At 44.3% G+C, this 21,953-nt stretch overlaps 2 protein-coding genes and 1 long non-coding RNA gene across 3 annotated transcripts; 1 reads left to right on the top strand and 2 right to left on the bottom strand.

Moving 5' to 3' along the window:
* Positions 1-6,209: 6,209 nt before the first annotated feature.
* On the bottom strand, positions 6,210-14,883 carry LOC115600851. The gene is made up of 2 exons (XR_003989186.1): positions 13,744-14,883; positions 6,210-8,679 (listed from the first exon to the last, which is right to left on the bottom strand). It is a non-coding gene; the product is annotated as an uncharacterized LOC115600851 (long non-coding RNA).
* LOC115600849 lies at positions 9,320-12,495 on the bottom strand. The gene is made up of 2 exons (XM_030470249.1): positions 12,173-12,495; positions 9,320-11,112 (listed from the first exon to the last, which is right to left on the bottom strand). Exons 1-2 carry the CDS (start codon positions 12,232-12,234, stop codon positions 9,321-9,323), a joined length of 1,854 nt encoding a protein of 617 aa, XP_030326109.1. The 5' UTR covers positions 12,235-12,495; the 3' UTR covers position 9,320.
* Positions 14,884-15,161: 278 nt separating the features above from the next.
* Positions 15,162-20,799, top strand: GINS3 (GINS complex subunit 3). Its single transcript, XM_030470250.1, has 3 exons — positions 15,162-15,405; positions 16,048-16,281; positions 18,895-20,799. Exons 1-3 carry the CDS (start codon positions 15,232-15,234, stop codon positions 19,123-19,125), a joined length of 639 nt encoding a protein of 212 aa, XP_030326110.1. The 5' UTR covers positions 15,162-15,231; the 3' UTR covers positions 19,126-20,799.
* The last annotated feature ends 1,154 nt before the right edge of the window (positions 20,800-21,953 follow it).

The following is a 21,953-nucleotide window of genomic DNA, read 5'->3' on the forward strand; positions in this document are numbered from 1 at the left end:
GGCAATCACATCAATTCTAGGACATGTGGCCATTGTATTGCTGGGCTGATGGAAAATCAGGGTATCACTTCTAGCCCAAAACAAATCTCTCACCTGGAGTTCCAGCTTTCACTCTACAGACCATCACAGCAGGGAATATGACACTGAAAGGAAGTTAAGAGGCTGCACCACCAAGCCTATGCTTTCAGCACCATGAACCTACAAAAGACACAAATGGTAGGTTATTAGATTATCCAGAGACATCTTAGCCTTACAAGTAACGTGCTCATTAGCTTAGAATTTAGTGAAATTTATTAGAGTTTAGTGAAATCGAGAGCTCACAGAAGGGCTGGATAGAGATCAGGCATGCAAGGAATTTCTGCCATGCATTTCCACTAAAGGCTGGAGGTCTAGCTTCCACTACATCATTCAGTCCCAGGCTCCAAATCAAGGCCTTCTCATTGCATTAATTCCTGTGGCAGTTTTGGATTGACACAGCTATTGAAATTGAGGCCACAAAACTCCTCCCATTGGGGAATAAATCTACATTTAGACCCTTACCTTCAAATGAATGTATGAAGCTGATCTACCTCACTGCATTACTAATGTTCTTTACAAATTTATCATGTCTTGAAGGCATTTTGTTTCCCTCAGTGTATATTTGGCAAAGAGTTGGATTCAATGCTAATTTAGATGCAGTATTTTTAAGGTGTCATTCCTAATCAGCTTTGCAGAAGCAGCTAACTGTTTTGGTGTGGCCAGTCAGAGCGAACTGTGACAACGCCATTACCTCCTCAACTAATTATTTGGAAGGAAACTGAATGCAAGGGAAAATGAAAAGTAGAGAAATATTCTGCATCAAATGTAAGCTCAAGCAGGGAAACAAAATGAGCAATATTTATTGGGAGCACGAGCTGAGTGTCTATTTTCTAGTGTTTGTGATGGGTCGACTTCAACCAGCAGCCAAACACCCACCCAGCCTCTCGCTCATCCCTCACTTCTGCAGAATGGGGACAAAATAGAAGGAAGGTGAAAAGAGTCATGGCTCAAGTTTAATAGGGAAAGGAAAAGCAAAAAGAGGAATTCATTCACTACTTCTCATCAGCAGGCAAATGTCCAGTCAGTGCCTGGGAAGTAGGGTCTCAGCACTCGTTAACCATTGCTTGAGAAGACAAACACCATTGACCACAAATGTACCCCTTCCACCTCCTATCCCTGACCTTTTATTGCTGAGCAGAATATCATATGGTATGGAATATCTCTTTGGTCAGTTGTTCCAGCCATGCCCTTTCCCCATCTCTTGCCCACCCCCTGCCTACTCCCTGGAGGAGGGAACAGAATGAGCCTTGCCGCTGTGCAAGTGCTACTCAGCAACAGCCAAAACATTGGTGCACTACCAACACTGGTTTAGCCACAAATGCAAAGCAGAGCATCATACAAACTGCTGTGAGGAAAGTTACCTTCATCCCAGTCAGACTCATACAGTGCTCTGTAATAAAGTAATTCCTAATGTTTAAAGCCAAAGTAGGCTTGAATGACAAGGATGTTATAAATATGCTGCTATTTTAAGCAATCGCATGAGACCTTTATCTTCATGTTTTGACTCACTTCATACTTCACATCATTCAGATCAGCTAAATATCTCTGTGTTTCCACACTTTGTGGAAAACGGGCACCAAACTGCTGTGTGCACCAAGAAGTCCCCAGGCACATCCCAAACTCACCAGCCGTTCTGACACTGGCCCAACTGTCTCTGCTGGGATACACCAGCATGTCTCACCTGGTTGAGATTTTCATTTCCTTCACTTGGCTCTTTTTACCACAGATTTTTCTACCACGTGAACAAAGGCCATCCATACAGGAAACCAATAAGCCATAGCCACAGGAGCTGTGAAGTCCACCTTTGGTACCTCATGTCTCATTGATAATTGCCTTTTAACAGAGTCAGGCATCTAAGAACTGTTGCAGATTAAGCCTTGGTCTGTGGAATGAGGTCCTTAGGATCCACAGATTCCGTCGTGTTTCACCTGAAGTAAAAATGACTGTCATCCAGTCTGACATCTCTACCAGAAACCACAGAAGTGCAGGCATTTAGAAACTGTTCTCAGCCTGGAGAAGAGAAGCTGCGTGGAGACCTCAGAGCAGCCTTCCAGTATCTGAAGGGGGCCTACAAGGATGCCAGAGAGGGACTCTTCACTAGGGACTGTAGCAATATGGCAAGGGGGAATGGCTTTAACCTGACAGAGAGGAGACTGAGATGCGCTCTTAGGAAGAAGCTCTTCCCTGTGAGGGTGCTGAGGCGCTGGCACAGGCTGCCCAGGGAAGCTGTGGCTGCCCCATCCCTGGCAGTGTTCAAGGCCAGGTTGGACACAGGGGCTTGGAGCAACCTGGTCTAGTGGAAGGTGTTCCTGCCTGTGGCAGGGGTTTGGAATGGGATGAGCTTTGAGGTCCCTTCCAACCCAAACCAGTCTGGGATTCTATGAAATTAAGCACAGAAAAAAAGCTGTGTACTGCATACAAATCTCAGAAAAGACACAAGGGAAGCCTAAAATGTACGTGACACATTACTTAACGCACTTTGAGGCTCCAGGACAGACACCATTAGTCAAAACAGAAGAAAATCAAAGCATTTGCATTGAAGCACCAATCAAAGAAGGCTTCAGTCTCTTTAAGGACTGCTAATTGCAATACTGAAAGATGCTATCAACAGAAAAATCACCATTGGTGAACTCATATAACTGCACCTTGTTGTAGCAGATTTACATCTATTTATGCCATGGAGATATTTGGTCCCGAAATTCTGTGAGAACGAGATAGAATTTTGAACTCCATATTTTGAAAATAAGGTCTAAACCCATCACTCATCTCAATGAGATTACTCTGGGTTTGCCAAACCTTCCCCACTGAATGTGTTTTTCTGTTATTTTACTAGCTCTGCTGGTACATATGGGATTATAACAAAATGAGGAGAACCAAGAAGAGATTAAAACCCTGCCCAAAATCCAGATCTGGTTTGTGTGATAAAGTCTGCCACTGAGTACAAGCCACGAAGTCCAGAGAAAATGCATTTGCTTTTAAAATATCTCATGGAGTTTTGTCATTTTTGCATCTAACATTCCTGGATATATAGCTGATGACACTTGCACACTGCTGACTTGCTGGCAATGAGATATATTGCTGGCCACTTACAGCAGTGTTTCCTGAAAACAAAGATAAATTTGATAGGATCAAAGAGTAGTCCATACCCAAACAGGAAAAGCTGTCAGATTTGAGGATATACTGTGACGGGATGTTCTCTGAAGTACAGAGCCACTCACTATCAATGCAAGCTGCCTGCCTTGTCTCTCCTTTGCATTGCCCCCCACTGTAAACCACTGGACTTCTTCCAGATGGAATGTTCAAAATGAACCATCTCCTTAATCTTTGGACTCCAAGTGTTAATATCTCCAAGTCTCCCCACACGCTTTGCAATCTCCCACTTCCTGGGATCACTTGCCTGGTCTGGCAAGCGACAGTGGGTAGAAAGAGTTATTCCTGCAGGGCTCCCTTCTGTATCTCAGGAATCACTACTATCAGCCCACCTCTTCTTACATGTTCTCCTCTCATTCACAGCAGCTTCCTCTCCCAGAGATGCCAGGAATGCAAGCGAGAAACTCCAGTTCTGCTCTGATCCTCATAGACCTCCCAGCTGTTATATACTAATAGTCTTTCCCACTGGGACATAGAATTTTTGGCGTGCTGATTCTGACTATAATCACATTATATTAGCCAAATACTCTGTTTTATTCAGTGTATCATGATGTTTCTACAGCATTTTTTACATTGAAGGACGAAAAAAACCTCAAGCTATAAACAAGACTCTCTACTTTTTGACATGATGCAGTGTGCTTCAGCAAGATGCTGTTAGATTTTACTTTCCACATGTGATCACAGAAGAAACAGCTTGATCTTTTTGTATTCCAGCATGCCTCAAAAACGTGGGACAGTCCAATCAGACATCCATAGTTCAGAAATGAAAAGCAGCAGCCAAGAACCAATCAGATTTCAGATATTCAGAGGTTCTGCTGGCCAAAGACAGCAAGCCATAGGCCAAAATGTGCGTTCATACTCTGACAAAGCAAAGGGAGATTCTGTTTCTAAGAGTATCAGCATTCTGCTCATCAAATGCTTACGGATGAAGGGCTGGAGTAATGCTGGCAACACTGAAACCATGGTTCAAAGAGCACAGGCAGTTGAAAACATAAGACGCAGATGACTACCATCCTCTCCAGCGAGAGATCCTGGGTCACTGGTATAGAGAACATGGCACATACCGGGGAACATATCCCCCCCCTCCAAACAGCCAGATACAATAAATCTGAATGATAGCAGTGAAGAAATCAGTAGCATTCATGTTTTCGTAGCTTACAGATTACACATAAGTGAATTGATGCAAACCTACTCACCCTGCAATTCAGAATTCAAGCTCATATCCTAGATCTTGAGAAATAAGTAATGTTGCCTTTTTTTCCCCCAGTAACTCACTCACTTATAAAACTCTCCAGAGTAACATGAATAAGAGTAAGAACCTAGAATGAAGAAAAATATTATCAGGATATAAAGAGAAAAATATTAAAAACAGTTGTAGTCAGATATTACAATTGCTTATTTGAGTCTGAAAGACAAAAAATAATCTACTTTCTTTACAGGGGTAAAGTTTGCAAATTTTAGCTTGCTTTTACTGGAAATGTGCTGGCTAGTTCAGAAAAACAGCCCAACATCATTTAGAAAGTGAAGCTCTTATAGCATCCCACCCCCATATCTTCCTTTCAAACAGGTCAATACTTCCTAGTTTTTATGTGATTGTCTCCTTGAGTGATTATCTCCTTGGCGTAACTACTGGCTCGTGCTGCTACCCCTTTTCCACCAGAAAGTTGTACTGGACTGCAGAATGTGTCTTTTAGAGAGCAGTGTTTATTCCTATGAAGTAGCACTTAACTCTTCTATGCTAATCCTACTGAAGCCAATTGGTTTACTTGAGTTATATGCCTGTATTTGCACAACAAAGGGATTGCAAAAGCTTGCATCAAACACAGACTACAGCATTACTTACAAGTAAGAACTCCCACTGCCACAGGCAAGTTAACTGATTTGGAAATGCAAATATGTTGAGTGAAAGTTCCAGGAGGGAAAGGAATGATCAAGTAGCATCAGAAAGCCTGGGGACGTGGGCAAAGGAGATGTACTACAATGTGTTGCCTTCTATCAGTTGGACTCCACGGAACAGAATGCTCCGCACTCGCACACCACGTCTGAGTTTTCGTTGTGCACTCGGGATTGTTAAGCTAGCATTAGACAGTGATATTCTGGCTCCACTGAAGTCAGGTGTCTCATCAAGGGATCTTAAGACAGAGAAAAACCCTGCCAGTGTTTCTGATTACTTGCAAAAAAGAGAAACAAGCCATACTATAATCCTATATGGTAATTGAGATGCTACATGAGAGAAGACAAAGCCTTAATATCAACCCTAGTTAGTTCTGTGGTTTAGACCAATATGGAGAGATTGAAGATTCCTCTCTCACCTTGACCTTAAAAAGTAAGGTAAGGACAAGTCACAGCGAGGGCTGCTTTGGGCTCCCATCAACATACTGCAGCTTCTTCATTTGTCTTACTACATGTATTGAATATCATTTAAACTACCCACAGTGGCTGTATCAGCTCACTCCACATACAATGTTGCCATGACACATCTCAGCAACTGTGCAAAACACAGACATCAGCCTGCTCTGATCTAATGAAAGCCTCTACAAAAAAGCAGGTAACATTTTGCTTTCCTGAATTTATCTGATATATTCAATTGGCTGAATTTTGTGGTATTCGACATTTAAGAAGCACACAGATGGTAGGTAACAACTGTCCCTTGATTTCCAAGTTTTTATTCTTTCCAATACTTTGTAATCCTCTCAATTTATCTACCGTACTTGGAAGTAATCTGGGTTTTACTCATCACACTCAAACTTAACTTCTGCAATATTTTGACATTACTCAGCTTCAGGCACATGCCTTCACCTCCTGCCCCTTCTTCTCCACCACCACCTTCTGTCAACACCTCTTTCCCCTTCTTCTGACATACTTTTGATCCTTTCTTTACTCTGGTTATAGAGGGATGCTGTTATTCTTTGTCTCTGCAAAGCTACAGGGTCTGACTCTGTCCTCAGACTGTTAGCCGAGAGAAGAACACATAACCACTCTAAGGAGGTTATATGTGGTGCTTTATTTCGAGGCCCCGGGAACCAGGGGTACGCACCCAAATCTGGTTCCAAAGACCATCACAACGTGTTCACAATTTATGCTGTAAAGTATTACATATGCATCACCTTTCCCAACATGCTGATACATATTCATGACCTATCCCCGCTTCGTATTATAATGAGTACAAAAGTCATTTCCATATGTTCTGCGCTTGCGCAGTGCCTCCTGGTGGTCGTGGGCAGGGGTCTCAAGATGAAGTAAGTAGTCTTCCTCAGATGAAGTAAGACGTCTTCCTCGCTGTGTACTTTTCACCTTTCGAGTCCTGGATAGGTTCCAACGATGGTGCTTGCACCAGCATTCTCCTTATCTCTCTCTGACTGGTACTGGTATGCATCTTCGTTTCTTATCTTAAAAGTTCTGCTTTGAAGTAATCTGAGGAGTACTGTTTCACTTGGATAGTCTCATATATCTATGTCCACATCCTAGTTACCACACTTCTCTGGCTTAGCAACAGGCTTAACGGAACACAAATCAAACAAATCACAAGTCTAAATACTCTATATATCTAACATTTCCCCCCTTTGAAAATACTTCATCTTTTGCAAGTATTTTCACTCATCTAGTAGTTTCCTGATAGGTAAGAGGAGGAGTTATTGGGTGTCGTGGATATTCTCGAGTCACCGCTCCAATGATTTTATGTGTCCAACTGGTATTCCGGGTTATTTCTCTTCGAATACAAAAATATACCAAATAGATTGCGAGGAACACAAGTAATAGAGTAAACACTGTCTCTATGAGGGAATGAATCCATCCAGTCAGGTGGATTCCCAATCCATCAAATAATGCTCCTACCCAATTTTGACTTATTTCTTCTTTTTCCTTTTCAGCTTCCTTTTCAATTTTCCCTAATTGAGCAATGTCATATTCTATATCTGCAGTTACAGTTGGTATATGTACACAGCAGTGAACGATTCTATCTTTGAGATATCCACAAACACCATGTTTCTTCAACAGCAATGTGTCTAATGCCATTCTGTTTTGCAGAGTCATTTTGGTTGTTGCCTGTAATTGCAAATTTAGATCCCTAAAGCCTTTTTAGTCACCTTGGCCAATCTCTCAGTTTGTCCAATTAAATTATAAATCATTTCCCTATTGCGATATGCAGCTATTTGAGCAAAAAGGGATTCAAGTGCCCATCTTACTTTCACTCCAGTCTCAGGCTCTTGCCAAGTGTCATCTATATTGTCAATGTCATCATCAATACTTCTTTTGGTTTGAATCTGCAAAGTTTCTAGTTTGCCCCTGAACGGGGAACGCTTCCAAACTGGACACAAAGTGGGGAGTCCTAAGGTAATTTCCCGCACTGGCCCTGTTATTGGAAGGTGGGTGGTCCAGGTACCACCACTGAGTGCCCAAACAAGATGTCCCATGCTATGTATCATCAAATATCTGCAGTTTATTCCATCAGCCGGGGCTTGTATCGGTTTTTATTATCTCCTTTTCCTGACACTTAACTGCCTCGTTTCCTTCTGGGAATGGTATTGTTATTATTCCCCACTCAATTGGTTCTCCAGCTGCTTTTGGTATTGGGAGGCATGCCGTTATTCTACTCGTATTTTGCATTTTTGCGAAATCCTTGATTAATCCTATCATTAGGTTTTCCTCCGGATCACGTTGGGGTACTTGAATTATCTGGGGTGATTCGGTCAGTTTTATAGCTCGTCTGACTCTAGTTTTAGTAATGTATATTATCTTCTCACCGTAGTCTGCACTATTGTTTGTCTTGACCAGACAACGATATTTTCCCCGCATTTGTTCAGTCAGATTGGCTATCCTTAATTTAGTCTCTCCTTCAGTAAGATTTCGTGAACAGAACCTGTTCATTACTTTACTTCTAGATTGCCAATTTTCCTGCAACTCCTGCTCATGCCCCACTAATCCTTTGTCCTTGCTGTCGAAAATTATCTCAGGTGCTTCAAAATTTTCCGATTCCTTTTCCCAGATAACCCTTATTAGTTCTCCTCCCATTGGCATGGTAAACCTGCAAGACAGAGTGGCATTTTGTCCAACAACATACGTCACCACCTCCCTTTTCAATGAAACTTCTAAGGAACCAACAATTATTATAGGTAAGACTGACCAAATCACAATTAAAGTGCTATACATATAACATGACATCTTATCTGCATTTCAGCCTCAGTTTTGTAGGTCCTAAGGCTTCTGATTCGACAATGTTTCGGGACTTTCTTCACTCTAGTGTAGTGAACCCAGGAGTCAATTCCTTCCACTTTTACAGCGGTGAAGGTAGTTAGCAGCACCAGGTACGGTCCATTCCACCGTTCCTTAAGTGGTTCCTCGCTCCAATCACGAACGTAGACCTGGTCTCCTGGCTCGATCTCGTGTACTGGAGTCTCCAACGAGAGCGGTCTGTTCCAGATCAGGGCACTACGCAACCGGATCAAAGTTCTACTGAGAGATAACACATAATTATGTACATCCTGAGTTCCTTTGATATGTACATGTGGGTTTGGCTGGGGAGCCTCATATGGCTTTCCAAACAGGATCTCATATGGGCTTACCATCATCCCACTTCTAGGTTTAATTCTGATCCTTAAAAGGGCTATTGGTAATGCCTGTGGCCATTTTATTTTAGCCTCCTGGCATATTTTGCTTATCTGTCTTTTAATTGTTTGATTCATCTTTTCTACCTGTCCACTGGACTGTGGCCTCCATGGGGTATGAAGATTCCAGGATATTCCTAACAGTTTACTGACTTCCTGAACTATAGTTGCTGTAAAATGCGGTCCTCTATCTGATGATATACCCAACGGGACTCCGAATCTAGGGATAATCTCTTTCAACAACCATTTCACTGTTTCCTTAGCCTGATTGGTGCGACAGGGAGAGGCTTCTGGCCATCCAGAAAAAGTGTCAACCCCTACTAACAAGTATCGGTATCCCTGTGTCTTGGGTAACTCCACAAAATCAATTTGCCAATAGTCACCCGGCTCCGTACCTACTCTGATATGTCCCATTTCTACTTTCCTCTTGACTACTGGATTATTTTTCAAACAAATTTCACATTTAGATCCTATGGATTTTGCCATTGTTCACATCTGTGTAGAGATCATTCCTCGTTTTAAATATGTTACCAATGCCTCTGCCCCCCAATGACATTTTTGATGTTCAGTTTGTAAAATTGTCCGCATGATGGCAGGTGGTACCACCACTTGTCCAGTAGTGGTTACGTACCATCCTTCCGAGTTCAATCGAGCCTTTACTAATTCAGCCAATTTAACATCTTCTTCTGAATATCTTGGTTTTTGGTTCATATAATTCTGTAATGGGCTTACCTTCGTTGGTACCAGGGCCATAACAGTCTGTACCTGTCGTGCAATTCGTCTAGCCATCCGATCCGCAAATGTATTTCCTTCGGCTATCTTAGAATTTCCTCCTTGCTGTGCTTTACAGTGCATGATAGCCACCTGTTCTGGTAATTGCACAGCAGTTATTAAATTCAGAATTTCCTCTTGGTATTTTATATTTGTCCCTTGTGAGGACAGGAGCCCTCGTTCCTTCCATAGAGCTCCATGTATATGGACCATACCGAATGCATATTTCGAATCGGTCCATATACTTACCCGCTTTCCTTTGCTCAGTTCTAAAGCTCTGATGAGAGCTATTATCTCTGCCCGTTGTGCTGAAGTCCCTGGGGGCAGAGCTTTTGCTTCTATTAGGGCATTTTGTGTGGTTACTGCATACCCAGCATAACAGACCCCACCTTCCACAAAACTGCTTCCATCAGTAAAAAGTTCCTGATCAGGTTGCTCAAGTGGGGTATCCTTCAAATCGGCCCTCATCGCATATGTATATTCAATCGTCTCCACACAATCGTGTTCTAATATGCCGTCCTCTGTATTTGTACCTAGAAAAGCTGCTGGGTTCAACAAGTTAGTTGTCTTTAGAGTCACATCATCTTGTTCAGTTAATACCGCCTGGTATTTCATCATCCAACTTGGGGATAGCCAGTACCCCCCTTTTTGTTCTAAACCAGTCATTACCATGTGTGGCACATATACATCAATATGTTTTCCTAAGGTCAATTTCCTTGCTTCTTGTATTAATGTCACTGTTGCTGCTACTGCTCGTAGGCACGATGGCCATCCAGCACTTACCGGATCCAGCTGTTTGGAGAAGTATCCCACTGGTCGCTTCCAGCTTCCCAGTCTCTGCGTCAGGACTCCCAATGCCAATCTTTGTCTCTCGTGCACAAACAGCTGGAAGTCCTTGGTTAAATCCGGTAATCCCAGGGCGGGTGCTTTTATTAACGCTTCTTTTAGCTTTTTAAAACCTTCCTTTTGGGACCCTCCCCAAACGAAGGTCTGAGATTTCTGTGCCTCATATAAAGGTTTAGCTATCAGTCCATAGTCCGATATCCATAACCTGCACCAACCCGCCATTCCAGGGAATGTTCTCAGTTCATGTAAATTCCGAGGCTCTGGAATAGCACAAATTGCCTTTATACGATCAATTCCCAACCTCCGTTGTCCCTGGGAGATTTCACAGCCCAAATACATTACAGTAGTGCAGGCAATCTGGGCTTTCTCCCTCGAAACCTTATACCCATTTAGTCCCAATTGATTCAGGATCTCTATTGTTACTCGTATGCACAGTGATTTCTGTTCAGTTGCAATGAATATATCATCTACATATTGCAATAAGAGATATTGTGTTCTTGGTACCTGAATTTTCCCTTGAGTTACCCAGAGTTCCAATTCTTTCGCCAGCTGATTTCCAAAAAGCGTCGGGCTATTCATGAATCCTTGTGGAAGTCTCGTCCAGGTTAACTGAGTCTTATGTCCATTGTGTGGGTTTTCCCATTCAAAGGCAAAGAGTTTCCTACTGCTTTTGTCAAGGGGAATGCAGAAGAAAGCATCTTTCAAATTGATTACTGTAAACTATTTATATTTCTCCTTTACAGATGTCAACAATGTATATGGATTAGCCACTACCGGATAGATATCCTTTGTTATTTCATTTATTGCCCTTAAGTCCTGTACTAACGTGTATTCACCATTCGGTTTCTTTACTGGAAAAATTGGTGTATTATATTCTGATTCACATTCTTCTAAAATTCCAAATTTTAAAAATTTCTCAATCGTTTTCACTATCCCATATCGTGCCTCCAATTTTATGGGATATTGTTTTATCCGTACCTGTCTTGCTCCTTCTTTCAATTCCACTACTACCGGCTGAGCCATCTTTGATTTTCCCGGAATTTCTGTTTCCCAAACTGTGGGAATCACTGCTTCCTCTACTTCTCTAGGTATTCAGGCCTTTGGACTGTCCTTTAACACTAGTATCTGTCCAGATTGTGATTCCGGTACCTGCATAATCAATTCCCCATTTTAAAAAATAATTTTAGTGTTTAATTTTGATAATAAATCTCGTCCCAACAGGGAAACAGGACAGTCCGGCATGTATAGAAACTCATGTATCAATTCCTTTCCCCCAAACCGTAATTCCAGGGGTCGCATGAATGGCCGCACCTCCTCTCTCCCTGTGGCCCCTATTACGGTGGTAGTCTTATCCCCTATTTTCCCATACAGGTCATTTAACACAGAATAAGTTGCACCAGTATCGACTAAAAATTGTACCTCCTCTTCCCCCAGCCTTATTTTCACTAGTGGTTCACCCTTTTCCGATTCTAGTCAGCTCTGACTCCCATATTCTCCCAGAACCATGGCTTTTGCCACCTCGGATTCCCCGAAGGAGTATCCAGATTGCGGATTCTGTCTCAGTCTCTGAGGGCATTCATTTTTCCAATGCCCCTCCTGTTTACAATAGGCACATTGATTAATGCCTAATCTGCCTGATCCTGACCCTGGATTATTAAGTGTTCCAAATCCTCTTCCTCGCCCACGCATTATTCCTCTACCTCTACCCCTATTACCAGGGGTACCTTGTCCTTTGCCTTGTATATCTCGCTGTCGGGTCCGATGTGAAACTGCGGTGATGGGACATTCCCGTTCTTTTCTACATTCACATCCTTTATCTACTTCTAGATTCTCGTCATCACTGTCATCCCTTACTTTCCTGCTTCTTAAAGCAGGTGGGGTTGACGGGGCTGGTGGGACTATCAACAAATCAGAATCATCATCATCTTTCTGAAATGTTGAACTTGCCCACGTCAGCGCTGCTCATCCTGCCGGGGCCGCTCTTTTGTCCTTGGCGGCGGGGTTCGCCGCGCCTGCGGAGGTGGGAGGCGACGTCAGTCGCCGCAGCGGGCGCCGCGGACACGTCACGTGGCCCAGGCGCGCGGGTCGGGGGGCGCGCGCGGACAAAGGTGGGACCCGCGGCGGGGTGGGGGGGGGTGGTGTGTGTGGGACGGGACACGGGACGTGAGCGCTGCCGCTGCCACGGCCTGCTCCGAACGCCGCGGACACGGCGGAGCTACCGGCACCGCCGCGCCCTCCCGACACCCCCCCCACCCCCGATAGCGGGGCGCAGACTGATGCAACACCGGCGGGCGACTGTCACACCGCCGGACGGCGCCTCCCGCGCCGGGGCCGCCTCTGTGTTTACCTCCCCTCTTCCTCACCGGCGACACCGGGCATCCCCGGCGCTTTCAATGGGAAAATGCAAACCGGTCGCGGGACATCACCGCGCCGCAGCCGCTCGGGGTTTTTCCATCCCGGCGGCGTGTCCCTGGGCGCACCCGCCACCGCGTGTCCCGGCGGAGCACGGTGGGACTGGGCGGCAAGGTGGGAGGCTTCCGCCGGTAAAGGCTGCGCCCTGGAAGTCGCCCCGTTCTTCCTGCCGCGCCGTACCTTCTCCACAAGGTCCGGAAAGCAAAACATTATTCACAGCCATGCATCCCATACATTTCTTCTCACCCACACAGCCTTTACATTGTTCACTCGATTTTGCACTAACAACCATTATTCCACACACCTTTCTCCATTCATCGTCTCTTAACATAAAGAACAGTTCCACATATGGGACCTCGTCCCATTTTCCTTCCCGTTTGCAAAATAACATTAATTGCATAATCGTATCATAATCTAAAGTTCCATTCTCCAGCCAACGGACTTGATCCTCTAATGCATATTGCGTCCACCACACATTACAGTAATCAATCAATTTCCCTTTTTGCATCTCTTGTCCAAACCGTCCCTCCTTCCAATGACTCAAAATACACCCTAACGGCGACGACTTTGGTATCGGTGGCATTCTGAGCTTATTTAAATACAGACAGACAAACTAAATTACAAAATATAAAAATATACCGAATAATTTACCAGACCAGACCACTGTTGCCTGAACCTGCAGGGCTTTATACCGAATAATTTACCAGACCAGACCACTGTTGCCGAACCTGCAGGGCTTTCGCCACTGTCTGACGGACGGCGCCTAGGCTTTCCTTGGAGCTCCATAGCCCAACCACACACAGCTTTCGCCGTGTCTAACAGGCAGGCTTTTACCAGACCAGGAAATGGTACCAATACCAAATAATAAAGCACCGTCTCTTACCAATGCTGTTGGTCCGTCGAGAGCACCGGAGGTCGGTCGCGGTCGATGGCTCCCCGAGAATCACTCGGTGCCGGCTGGAGCTGGATCGATGCGCGAGCCGCCTCAGCAATGCTCGCGAGGTCCTATCTGGGTCGCCAAAACTGTTAGCTGAGAGAAGAACACATAACCACTCTAAGGAGGTTATATGTGGTGCTTTATTTCGAGGCCCCGGGAACCAGGGGTACACACCCAAATCTGGTTCCAAAGACCATCACAACGTGTTCACAATTTATGCTGTAAAGTATTACATATGCATCACCTTTCCCAACATGCTGATACATATTCATGACCTATCCCCGCTTCGTATTATAATGAGTACAAAAGTCATTTCCATATGTTCTGCGCTTGCGCAGTGCCTCCTGGTGGTCGTGGGCAGGGGTCTCAAGATGAAGTAAGTAGTCTTCCTCAGATGAAGTAAGACGTCTTCCTCGCTGTGTACTTTTCACCTTTCGAGTCCTGGATAGGTTCCAACGATGGTGCTTGCACCAGCATTCTCCTTATCTCTCTCTGACTGGTACTGGTATGCATCTTCGTTTCTTATCTTAAAAGTTCTGCTTTGAAGTAATCTGAGGAGTACTGTTTCGCTTGGATAGTCTCATATATCTATGTCCACATCCTAGTTACCAAACTTCTCTGGCTTAGCAACAGGCTTAACGGAACACAAATCAAGCAAATCACAAGTCTAAATACTCTATATATCTAACAAGACTATATCTGCTAGCGTAGCTCCATGTGACATAAACGGTTGTGACTTTACACAAACACAGGAGATTAATTAAGCCTCCAGTTTGCAAATCCTCCAAGTACAAACAGACTCAGTTATGACACAGGACATTCCTTTTCTTTCAGGAAGGTCTTGAAATCCTATTTATTAAAGTATAACATGGTTTAGGATGCTGGGCTCATGATGCATGTCTTCCCTTTGCACCTGAGAAAAAGAACACGTTCCATTTGCATAGTTCTCTTTCCGTACGCAGTGCAAGCTTCCATGTTTAGCACAGAGGTGTGTTTCCTGAACCAGATTAAGCACAGACAGGACAAGGGGGAATGTCTTTAACATGACATAAGGGAGATTGAGATGGGATCTTAGGAAGAAGCTCTTTCCTGTGAGGGTGTTGAGGCGCTGGCACAGGGTGCCCAGAGAAGCTGTGGCTGTCCCATCCCTGGCAGTGTTCAAGGCCAGGCTGAACGGGGCTTGGAGTAACCTGCTCTAGTGGAAGGTGTACCTGGCTGTGGCAGGGGGTTGGAGATGGATGAGCTTTCAGGCCCCTTCCCACCCAAAACGGGCCCGGATGCAACGACTAACATGCTCCGGGCGCGATTCCACAAGCACGGCCGGGCTGCTCCAAGGCGCATGCGCGCTTGCGCGCGCAACGGCGGAGGTGGGAGGTGCGTGACTGGCTGCGCGGGAGCCGTGGCTGGTGCCGTTCCGGTTCTCGCTCGTTGGCCATGTCTGAGGCATATTTCCCTGTGGGCCCCGGGCTGGGCCTGGAGGAGAGCTTCCTGTCGCTGGACGACATCCTGATGTCGCAGGAGAAGCTGCCGGTCCGCGCCGAGACCAGCCTGCCACGCCTGGGTTTCGTGCTGGGCCAGGGGACAGGCACGGGGGACGCCATGACTGAGGTAACCGGCGGGACAAGGATAGAACTACAACTCCCAGCAGATCCCGCGCGGGCGGGCCGGGGCGGACGGCGGTGGCCAGGCGCAGGGGGCGCTGGGAGCTGCAGGCTCTAGGGCCGGGGGACTTCGGGGTTGGGGACAGGCTGATGGCATTTCATAGAATCCCAGACTGGTTCGGGCTGGAAGGGACCTTAAAGCTCATCCAGTTCCAACCCCCTGCCATGGGCAGGGACACCTTCCACTAGACCAGGTTGCTCCAAGCCCCGTCCAGCCTGGCCTTGAACACTGCCAGGAATGGGGCAGCCACAGTTTCTCTGGGCAACCTGTGCCAGGACCTCAGCACCCTCACAGGGAAGAACTTCTTCATATATAATTCGTCAATTATTAGATTCTACAACATGAATTAAACAAAACAAACACTTCCAGATTCTTGCAGTAATAATTAATGCCTCTAAAGTGTTTCTGGGTTTTATTACAGTAAGACTAGACTGTTTGGAAAACAAAATAGACTTTTTGTAATACTGACTTTTTGTAATACTTTTTGTAAGACTGAGTCTTCGTTAATAAAGCTCACTTTTGTTTTGGGGGTTATTTTTTGTATTTTCATGGCAAGGGCAACTTTTGATTTTTTTCCCCATCATGCAGGGATCAAAGCTGGAAATCCCTCTGTGGCTTGCTAAAGGTCTGCATGACAGCAAGCGAAGAATAATTTCTGTGGAACTGCCAAAGATTTACAAGGGAGCCTGGAGGACAGTGTTGAGCGCTGATGCCAATGTGGTTGATCTGCATAAAATGGGGCCATACTACTATGGATTTGGCTCCCAGCTCCTGAATTTTGACAATCCAGAGAACCCTGAGATAGCCCAGACTATCCTGCAGGCAAGTATCTGAACTAAGTCTTGAAATCTGGTTGTATGTTTTTCCATCTTCCTCTTGTTCCCAGCTGCTCAGCAGCCTTCAGGAAGAACAGCCATTTGTTTAATCCAAATGACTGCTGGATTGATGATGGTCTCTAGATCAAGCTGTAGGATGACCCTTTTGGCAGCTGTACAGTCTGGTGGTAAGAAGCCTCAGCTATGCACCCAGGAGTGTAATTTTAGCTTGGAGTTTTCGCACTGTCAATATGGTATTTCATAAAATCCTGTAAAACTAGAGGAGACATAAGATTATTTAATTGTGCCCCGCAAGGCAGGATTAATTCACCCTCCGTTCTATTTTTCTACTCTATTTTCTACTCTACTTCTACAGAGTAGAAAGCTCTGTAATGATGAGACTTGACACTGCTCTGGGCAATCCATTTCAGTGCTTCGCCATCCTAATCATAGAAACTTTCCTCTCATGTCTAAACTAACGCTCCTTCACAGCAATACAAGCTCTGTTCTGTTTGCCTCATCCAAAGTAAACGCTGAGGATGGATTATTCTCTTCCTTCCTGCAGCAGTCCCAGTTCATTTGCCATCTCTCTGTGGGCCGTGCTTGCTAACCTCTGATTGTCCTTCCAGTTGATCTGCATTCATTGTGATGTGCAGTGCCCTGAGCAGCATACAGTCACCTCAGAACTTGTGCTGATGGAAACAAAAAGATTACTATGTCAGTTTTGTAGGCCGTGATGCTCATTGCTGATCGTGGTGCAGGACCTTGTTTTTTATGATGAAGTGACATTGCTAGGTGTTTGGTTTGCAGTCCACAGTAAGACGGTACAGACTGCATACACAGAGGGATATTCCTCTTCCTGCATTCATACAGTTTCCCATTTCTGCCTTATTGTTAGTCTCAGCTGAATTGCCTCCTGTTGTTTTCACACCATGTTTCTAATTTGTCAGGATCTTACATAAATGAAGAGTTTTGCTGTCTAACATGCTTGCTGTCATCCCATCTTCTTCTCCTGCATGTTTGCTAATTTAACAAGTGTAACTTCTATTCCTTTAACGATTAATATATCAAACAGTACTTGGTTCCAGATAGACCCCTGTCAAACTCAGTCCAGTATGTTCTTCCCTCCTGATAGGGAGGATGTATAATTGTCTTTACTGACCATGGGTGCCCCATGACAGGTACCAGTGTGCTGGTTTTCCTCCCTTTGTAAGGCCTGTCATCCTGCCATCATAGGAAACTAGGCTGGGCTCTCAAAGTTGGTTCCTGGCAAATCCATGTTGGCTGTTACTCCTCTGTTTTCTTGCAGAAGTTTATGTATACTTCATTTATTCCAGTACGTTTCCAGGAATTGATACCGATGGATGTGTAATTTCTTGGTTCTTCCTTCCTCCCCCTCCATCTCCCCTATCTCTTTTGAAGGATAGATAACATCTTTGCCCGTTTCTGGACCTCTGTTCTCCTTAAGCTTTTAAAGATAACCACTAACAGCTCTGAGATTTCTTCAGCCAGTTCTCTAAGTAGTCTGGGATGATTGCTATTGGCTTTTTTTTTTTTTTTCCTTCTCTATTTCTTAGATAAAGGCCAATGCAAAGAGGCTTTAAAGCACTGCTGCTTTCTTGCAGTCGTCCACTGAAAGCTCTCTTTCTGCATTGGGGAAGATAACCACATCTTTTCTTGTCTTTTCTCTTTGTGCTAATGGACATCTTGGGAAAAAAGCCACATTAGCACACATTATTAACTGACAGAAAAATCAAAGCACACGAAGTATGCTTTCCCCTGATTAAAAGCAAACAAGAGGGGAGTTGTGCCATTCTTAAAAAATAAACAAAATGCCAAAAAAAAAAAAACCTCTCCCAAACATTCAGGGACTATATATGTGAAGTGTAGCTATTTGATAACAAAGCCGAAAAGAGAGTTATTAATTTATAATGTATTTGTTTTGTAAATAAATCTCTAAAACCCTACAGTTCTGATGATTAAAATCAGCTTCTGAAATAATAAAGCACAGTTCTCAAAGACTTCCAACCTTTTTCTTAATTCCTAAAAGCAAAGATAAGGAGGGAAATAAAAATCCTTAAATATGTCTTGTTGCTTAGCTTTTTAAAATGTAATTTATTAGTTGTAGATTTGATTTTTGTTTGGGGTTTTTTTCACCTTTCTCATGGCTAAGTGTTTTTTCAGCATACTGAAAGCTCTACAGTGGTGGCTTGGCTGAACTTCCAGGCCCTTTCACAAGTTGCAGTGTGTATGTTCCTGCAGCAGCTGCTGTGGCATGAGATCTGTCCTACCTGCTCTAAAGCAGTGATTGCTTGTGAAGTGAGATGGAATAGATTGTAATTGTGTTAGACTTTGTGCTCTGCTCAAGCCTGTCATTAGGAATGAGCCAAAGCATAATTCTATGCTTGCTTCCCATCCAGTAGATCAGGCACAGGTCAGGCAGGAAAAGTTTCGTCTTTGTATCCAATGTTAATAGGTGCTATGCTGTTTGCAGACCTTTGCCCAGTTGTGAGCTTGCACCCAAATGTGTAAGCTTTTCAGTCTTGAAAGCTCAGACTCTAGCATATGAGCTGGAGAAGCCTCTGTGTTACCTGTCAGTAATTCTGCTTATCTTCTTTAGACATTTATTAGCCGTTTTCGTCATGTCATGGACTCCTCTCAGAATGCCTACAACGAAGACACATCAGCACTGGTGGCTCGGCTGGATGAACTGGAGCGAGCCTTGTTTCAAGCTGGCCAGAAAGGGCTGAATGACTTCCAGAGCTGGGAAAAGGGACAGGCTTCTCAAATCACAGCCTCCAGTCTGGTCCAGAATTATGGGAAAAGAAAGTTCACAGAGGTGGATGGTTAAAAGCCTGAAGAATGTGCAGCTACAGTGAGGGACACCAAGAGATTTACAGTCTGTCTGTCACAGAAGATAAAGATGAATCAGCTTTGGGGAAGGACAGGCTAACTGTCCATTAGTGGGAATTCTTCTCTATAACATCTTCAGATCTGACTAGTGCAATTTTTAAAGGCAGACAGCAAGGGTATAAAAAAGAGATGGCATCACATTGGTGGACAGCTTTACAGCTTGCTCATACCACTTCTGAGGTTTTGCACTTCAAGTGTGTGCTAGATGGCTGAAAGGGTATGAGACAATTTTCTAGAAGGGTCATTAATATTTATTATTCTTTATCTCCCCAGCTGATATTTACGATACCGGATCTGTCTGGAAACAAGTGTAATTCTATGTATTTCATCTTGCCCTTCCCATTCAAGCCTCCTGGGAACAGCTAATGCCAGGTTCCCTGTTCTTTGGAGAGCCCCAGTGATGTGGGAAAATAATGATACAAACCACATGAAATTTTATCCTATTTCTTATAGACTGAGGTGGAACGGGTGCTCTTTGTGAGGCAGGAATACTTTTCTTTGCTGACTTTTGTACATAGGGTTAGCGCCCCAGAGAAAAATGCCTCCTCTAACCCATGGAGCAAGCGAAGAGGCCATGCAGGTTTCACATGCTGCCTCATCTTTTCTCTCCTTGGTCCTGTGGTCTTGATGCTGCATGAGGTGGAGAATGTTCTTGTTTGATGTAACTGGCTTTCGCGATGGATCCGTCTCTGTGCTGGGTGTTAAGCTCTCTGCTTGTTTTACAGAGGAGGCAACAGAAGGCAACAAAGAGTTAGTCTAAACTGGATCAGAAGCAGCAACTTTAGTGGAAGTTCTCCCCCATTACCAAGCTCTGATCCATCTGTTTTCCCATGAGAAATTGTTCTGATTCCTAAATTTGGTCAGTAGAAAGAACAGAGCAAATTAACTGAATTTCCTTCCTTCTGATCCGTCTAAATGATCCTAGCAAAATGATCCTAGTAAATGTCATTCTTGCCTGTTGGCACCTTGCTTAACAGCACAGTGGTTATCATCCTGTGTGGATGCGCTTAAACCTACATTATCTGCAGTCCTGTTGAACTGGAGACAGAACGCATGTGGCTGTCTCTGTAGGACTTAGTTCCTGTGGTCGTCAGGATGGCTGTCCTTTGGAAGCGGGTATAGGATGTGGGTGCTTCAGAGCGCCTGTAGAAGGTGGACCTAAGTGGAGGAGGCAGACAGTAGTGATATGGAGTGCTTCCTTTTCTGTGGGAATTACTGGGAGGTGACAGCAAGATCGAAATCTTGGGAGTTGTTACTGGACTTGCAGATGCACTTGGATATTGGATACTTCAAACTGGAAACCTCAAGTACAAAGGGTGCATGGCCATTTCTTGGCCAGAGGAGTGAAAGCTCTGCCTCTGGAGGTGGTGAGAGGGGACGATGTGCTGGTGTCACTAGCACCTTGGTGTCTCTGCCTTGGCTGCCCAGGGCCAGCTGTCCTGCCAGGGAGGCTAATGGGAAGCTGTGCCTGAAAAGTATTTGAAGCATGTGCAAGATAAATGCTGCTGCACTTAAGGACTTAATGGCACATAATAGCCTGGGCATTTTGATGAAGCTTTTGTCTATTGTCCATTTCTGGATTTTTAGGATGAATAAATATTATGTAAGGGGATGCTTACAATGCCAAATGTCTGTTGTTAATTGCCTTGCAGCAGGAAAATCAGGCATAGAGTGGAAAGTGCAGGTCTCTACAAAGCCACACCCATGATGGATAATGCAGTCCTGCTTGTGTCATTTCTCCTCTTGCAGGTAACATGCTCGGAGCCACATTTCTGCAGCCATGCAAGAGTAGAAGTAGTTCCTGTCTTGTCCCGTGTGGATAAGAGCTGTTTGTTCAAGTCATAAGAGAGACACTGCCAACCAATCAATAAGCTATTGATTTTATAAATTGCATTTCTGTGAAACATGAGAGGGTGATTCTGAGTTACGCTGACTTTGTTGTGGAGTGGTGGTGGCAGGTGGAAATTGACAGTCTCTGTATTCCTACCCTGTAGCTTAGACTTCTGTAGCACGCCAAAGCTGTGATCAGTGCTTCAGCTGCAAGGGGAGCAAGTTTAGGCCCATCTGTGATTGGATCTTGTTTAGTGGTGGACTTTGCAATGCTGGAACAAAGGTTGGACTTCATGATCTTAAAGGTCTTTTCCAACCTGGTTGATTCTGTGATGAGAAGTATCTTTTAATTGGAAGGTATATTTTAATGAGATGGTGGTTTTGATATCTAGTGGATTTATAAGCATAATCACTAGATCATCAATTTCCTGCATTTGTAACAACATTTGTCTTCTCTATGCTGGGTACAGACAATTGTTCATTTGCCAACATTTCGTGCAGGTACTTTCAGAGTGGGGAGAAAAGAAATCGCTGGAGTAATCCTCAGTGTCACTGTTTTTTTTGTAAGTAGGCAGTGTCACTTTTAGTAATCCTGAGTGTTTAGGAGTGAACACCAGTAAGACCCTTAAAAATCTGATCCTATAATTTTAAATGACAGTATTTTGGTTAGGAATTTGATGTTCAGTGGATTTTTTTCATTTATTGCTGGCTGGAGTGCTTTTTTCTCATCCAGAAATACAACAAAAGAGTGCTCTGTACTTTTAACAACACAAACTGTCCTTTATAACTGTACTGCAGCAAACTATAAGCTAGAGGAGTTTGACCTTGTGTGTTTGCAGGCTGGCACAATAAACCTTCATTACAGAGGTCTGAAAAAGACTTAAAAGTATCATTTCTCCCCATGTCCCTCGGCTTTTAAACTGGGGGACTACTGAT

This window comes from Strigops habroptila, chromosome Z (assembly GCF_004027225.2).
Source record: "Strigops habroptila isolate Jane chromosome Z, bStrHab1.2.pri, whole genome shotgun sequence".
NCBI classification, from domain to species: Eukaryota; Metazoa; Chordata; class Aves; order Psittaciformes; family Psittacidae; genus Strigops; species Strigops habroptila.

Excerpts from the sequence above, each read along its gene's own strand:
- LOC115600849 (XM_030470249.1), bottom strand. The coding sequence starts at position 12,234 with ATGTCCCATCACCGCAGTTTCACATCGGACCCGACAGCGAGATATACA. Across the intron at positions 11,113-12,172 it reads TATACAAGGCAAAGGACAAG|TAGGAAACTCTTTGCCTTTG; the intron begins GTACCCCTGGTA and ends TGACAAAAGCAG.
- GINS3 (XM_030470250.1), top strand. The coding sequence starts at position 15,232 with ATGTCTGAGGCATATTTCCCTGTGGGCCCCGGGCTGGGCCTGGAGGAG. Across the intron at positions 15,406-16,047 it reads CGGGGGACGCCATGACTGAG|GGATCAAAGCTGGAAATCCC; the intron begins GTAACCGGCGGG and ends CCCATCATGCAG. Across the intron at positions 16,282-18,894 it reads TAGCCCAGACTATCCTGCAG|ACATTTATTAGCCGTTTTCG; the intron begins GCAAGTATCTGA and ends TATCTTCTTTAG.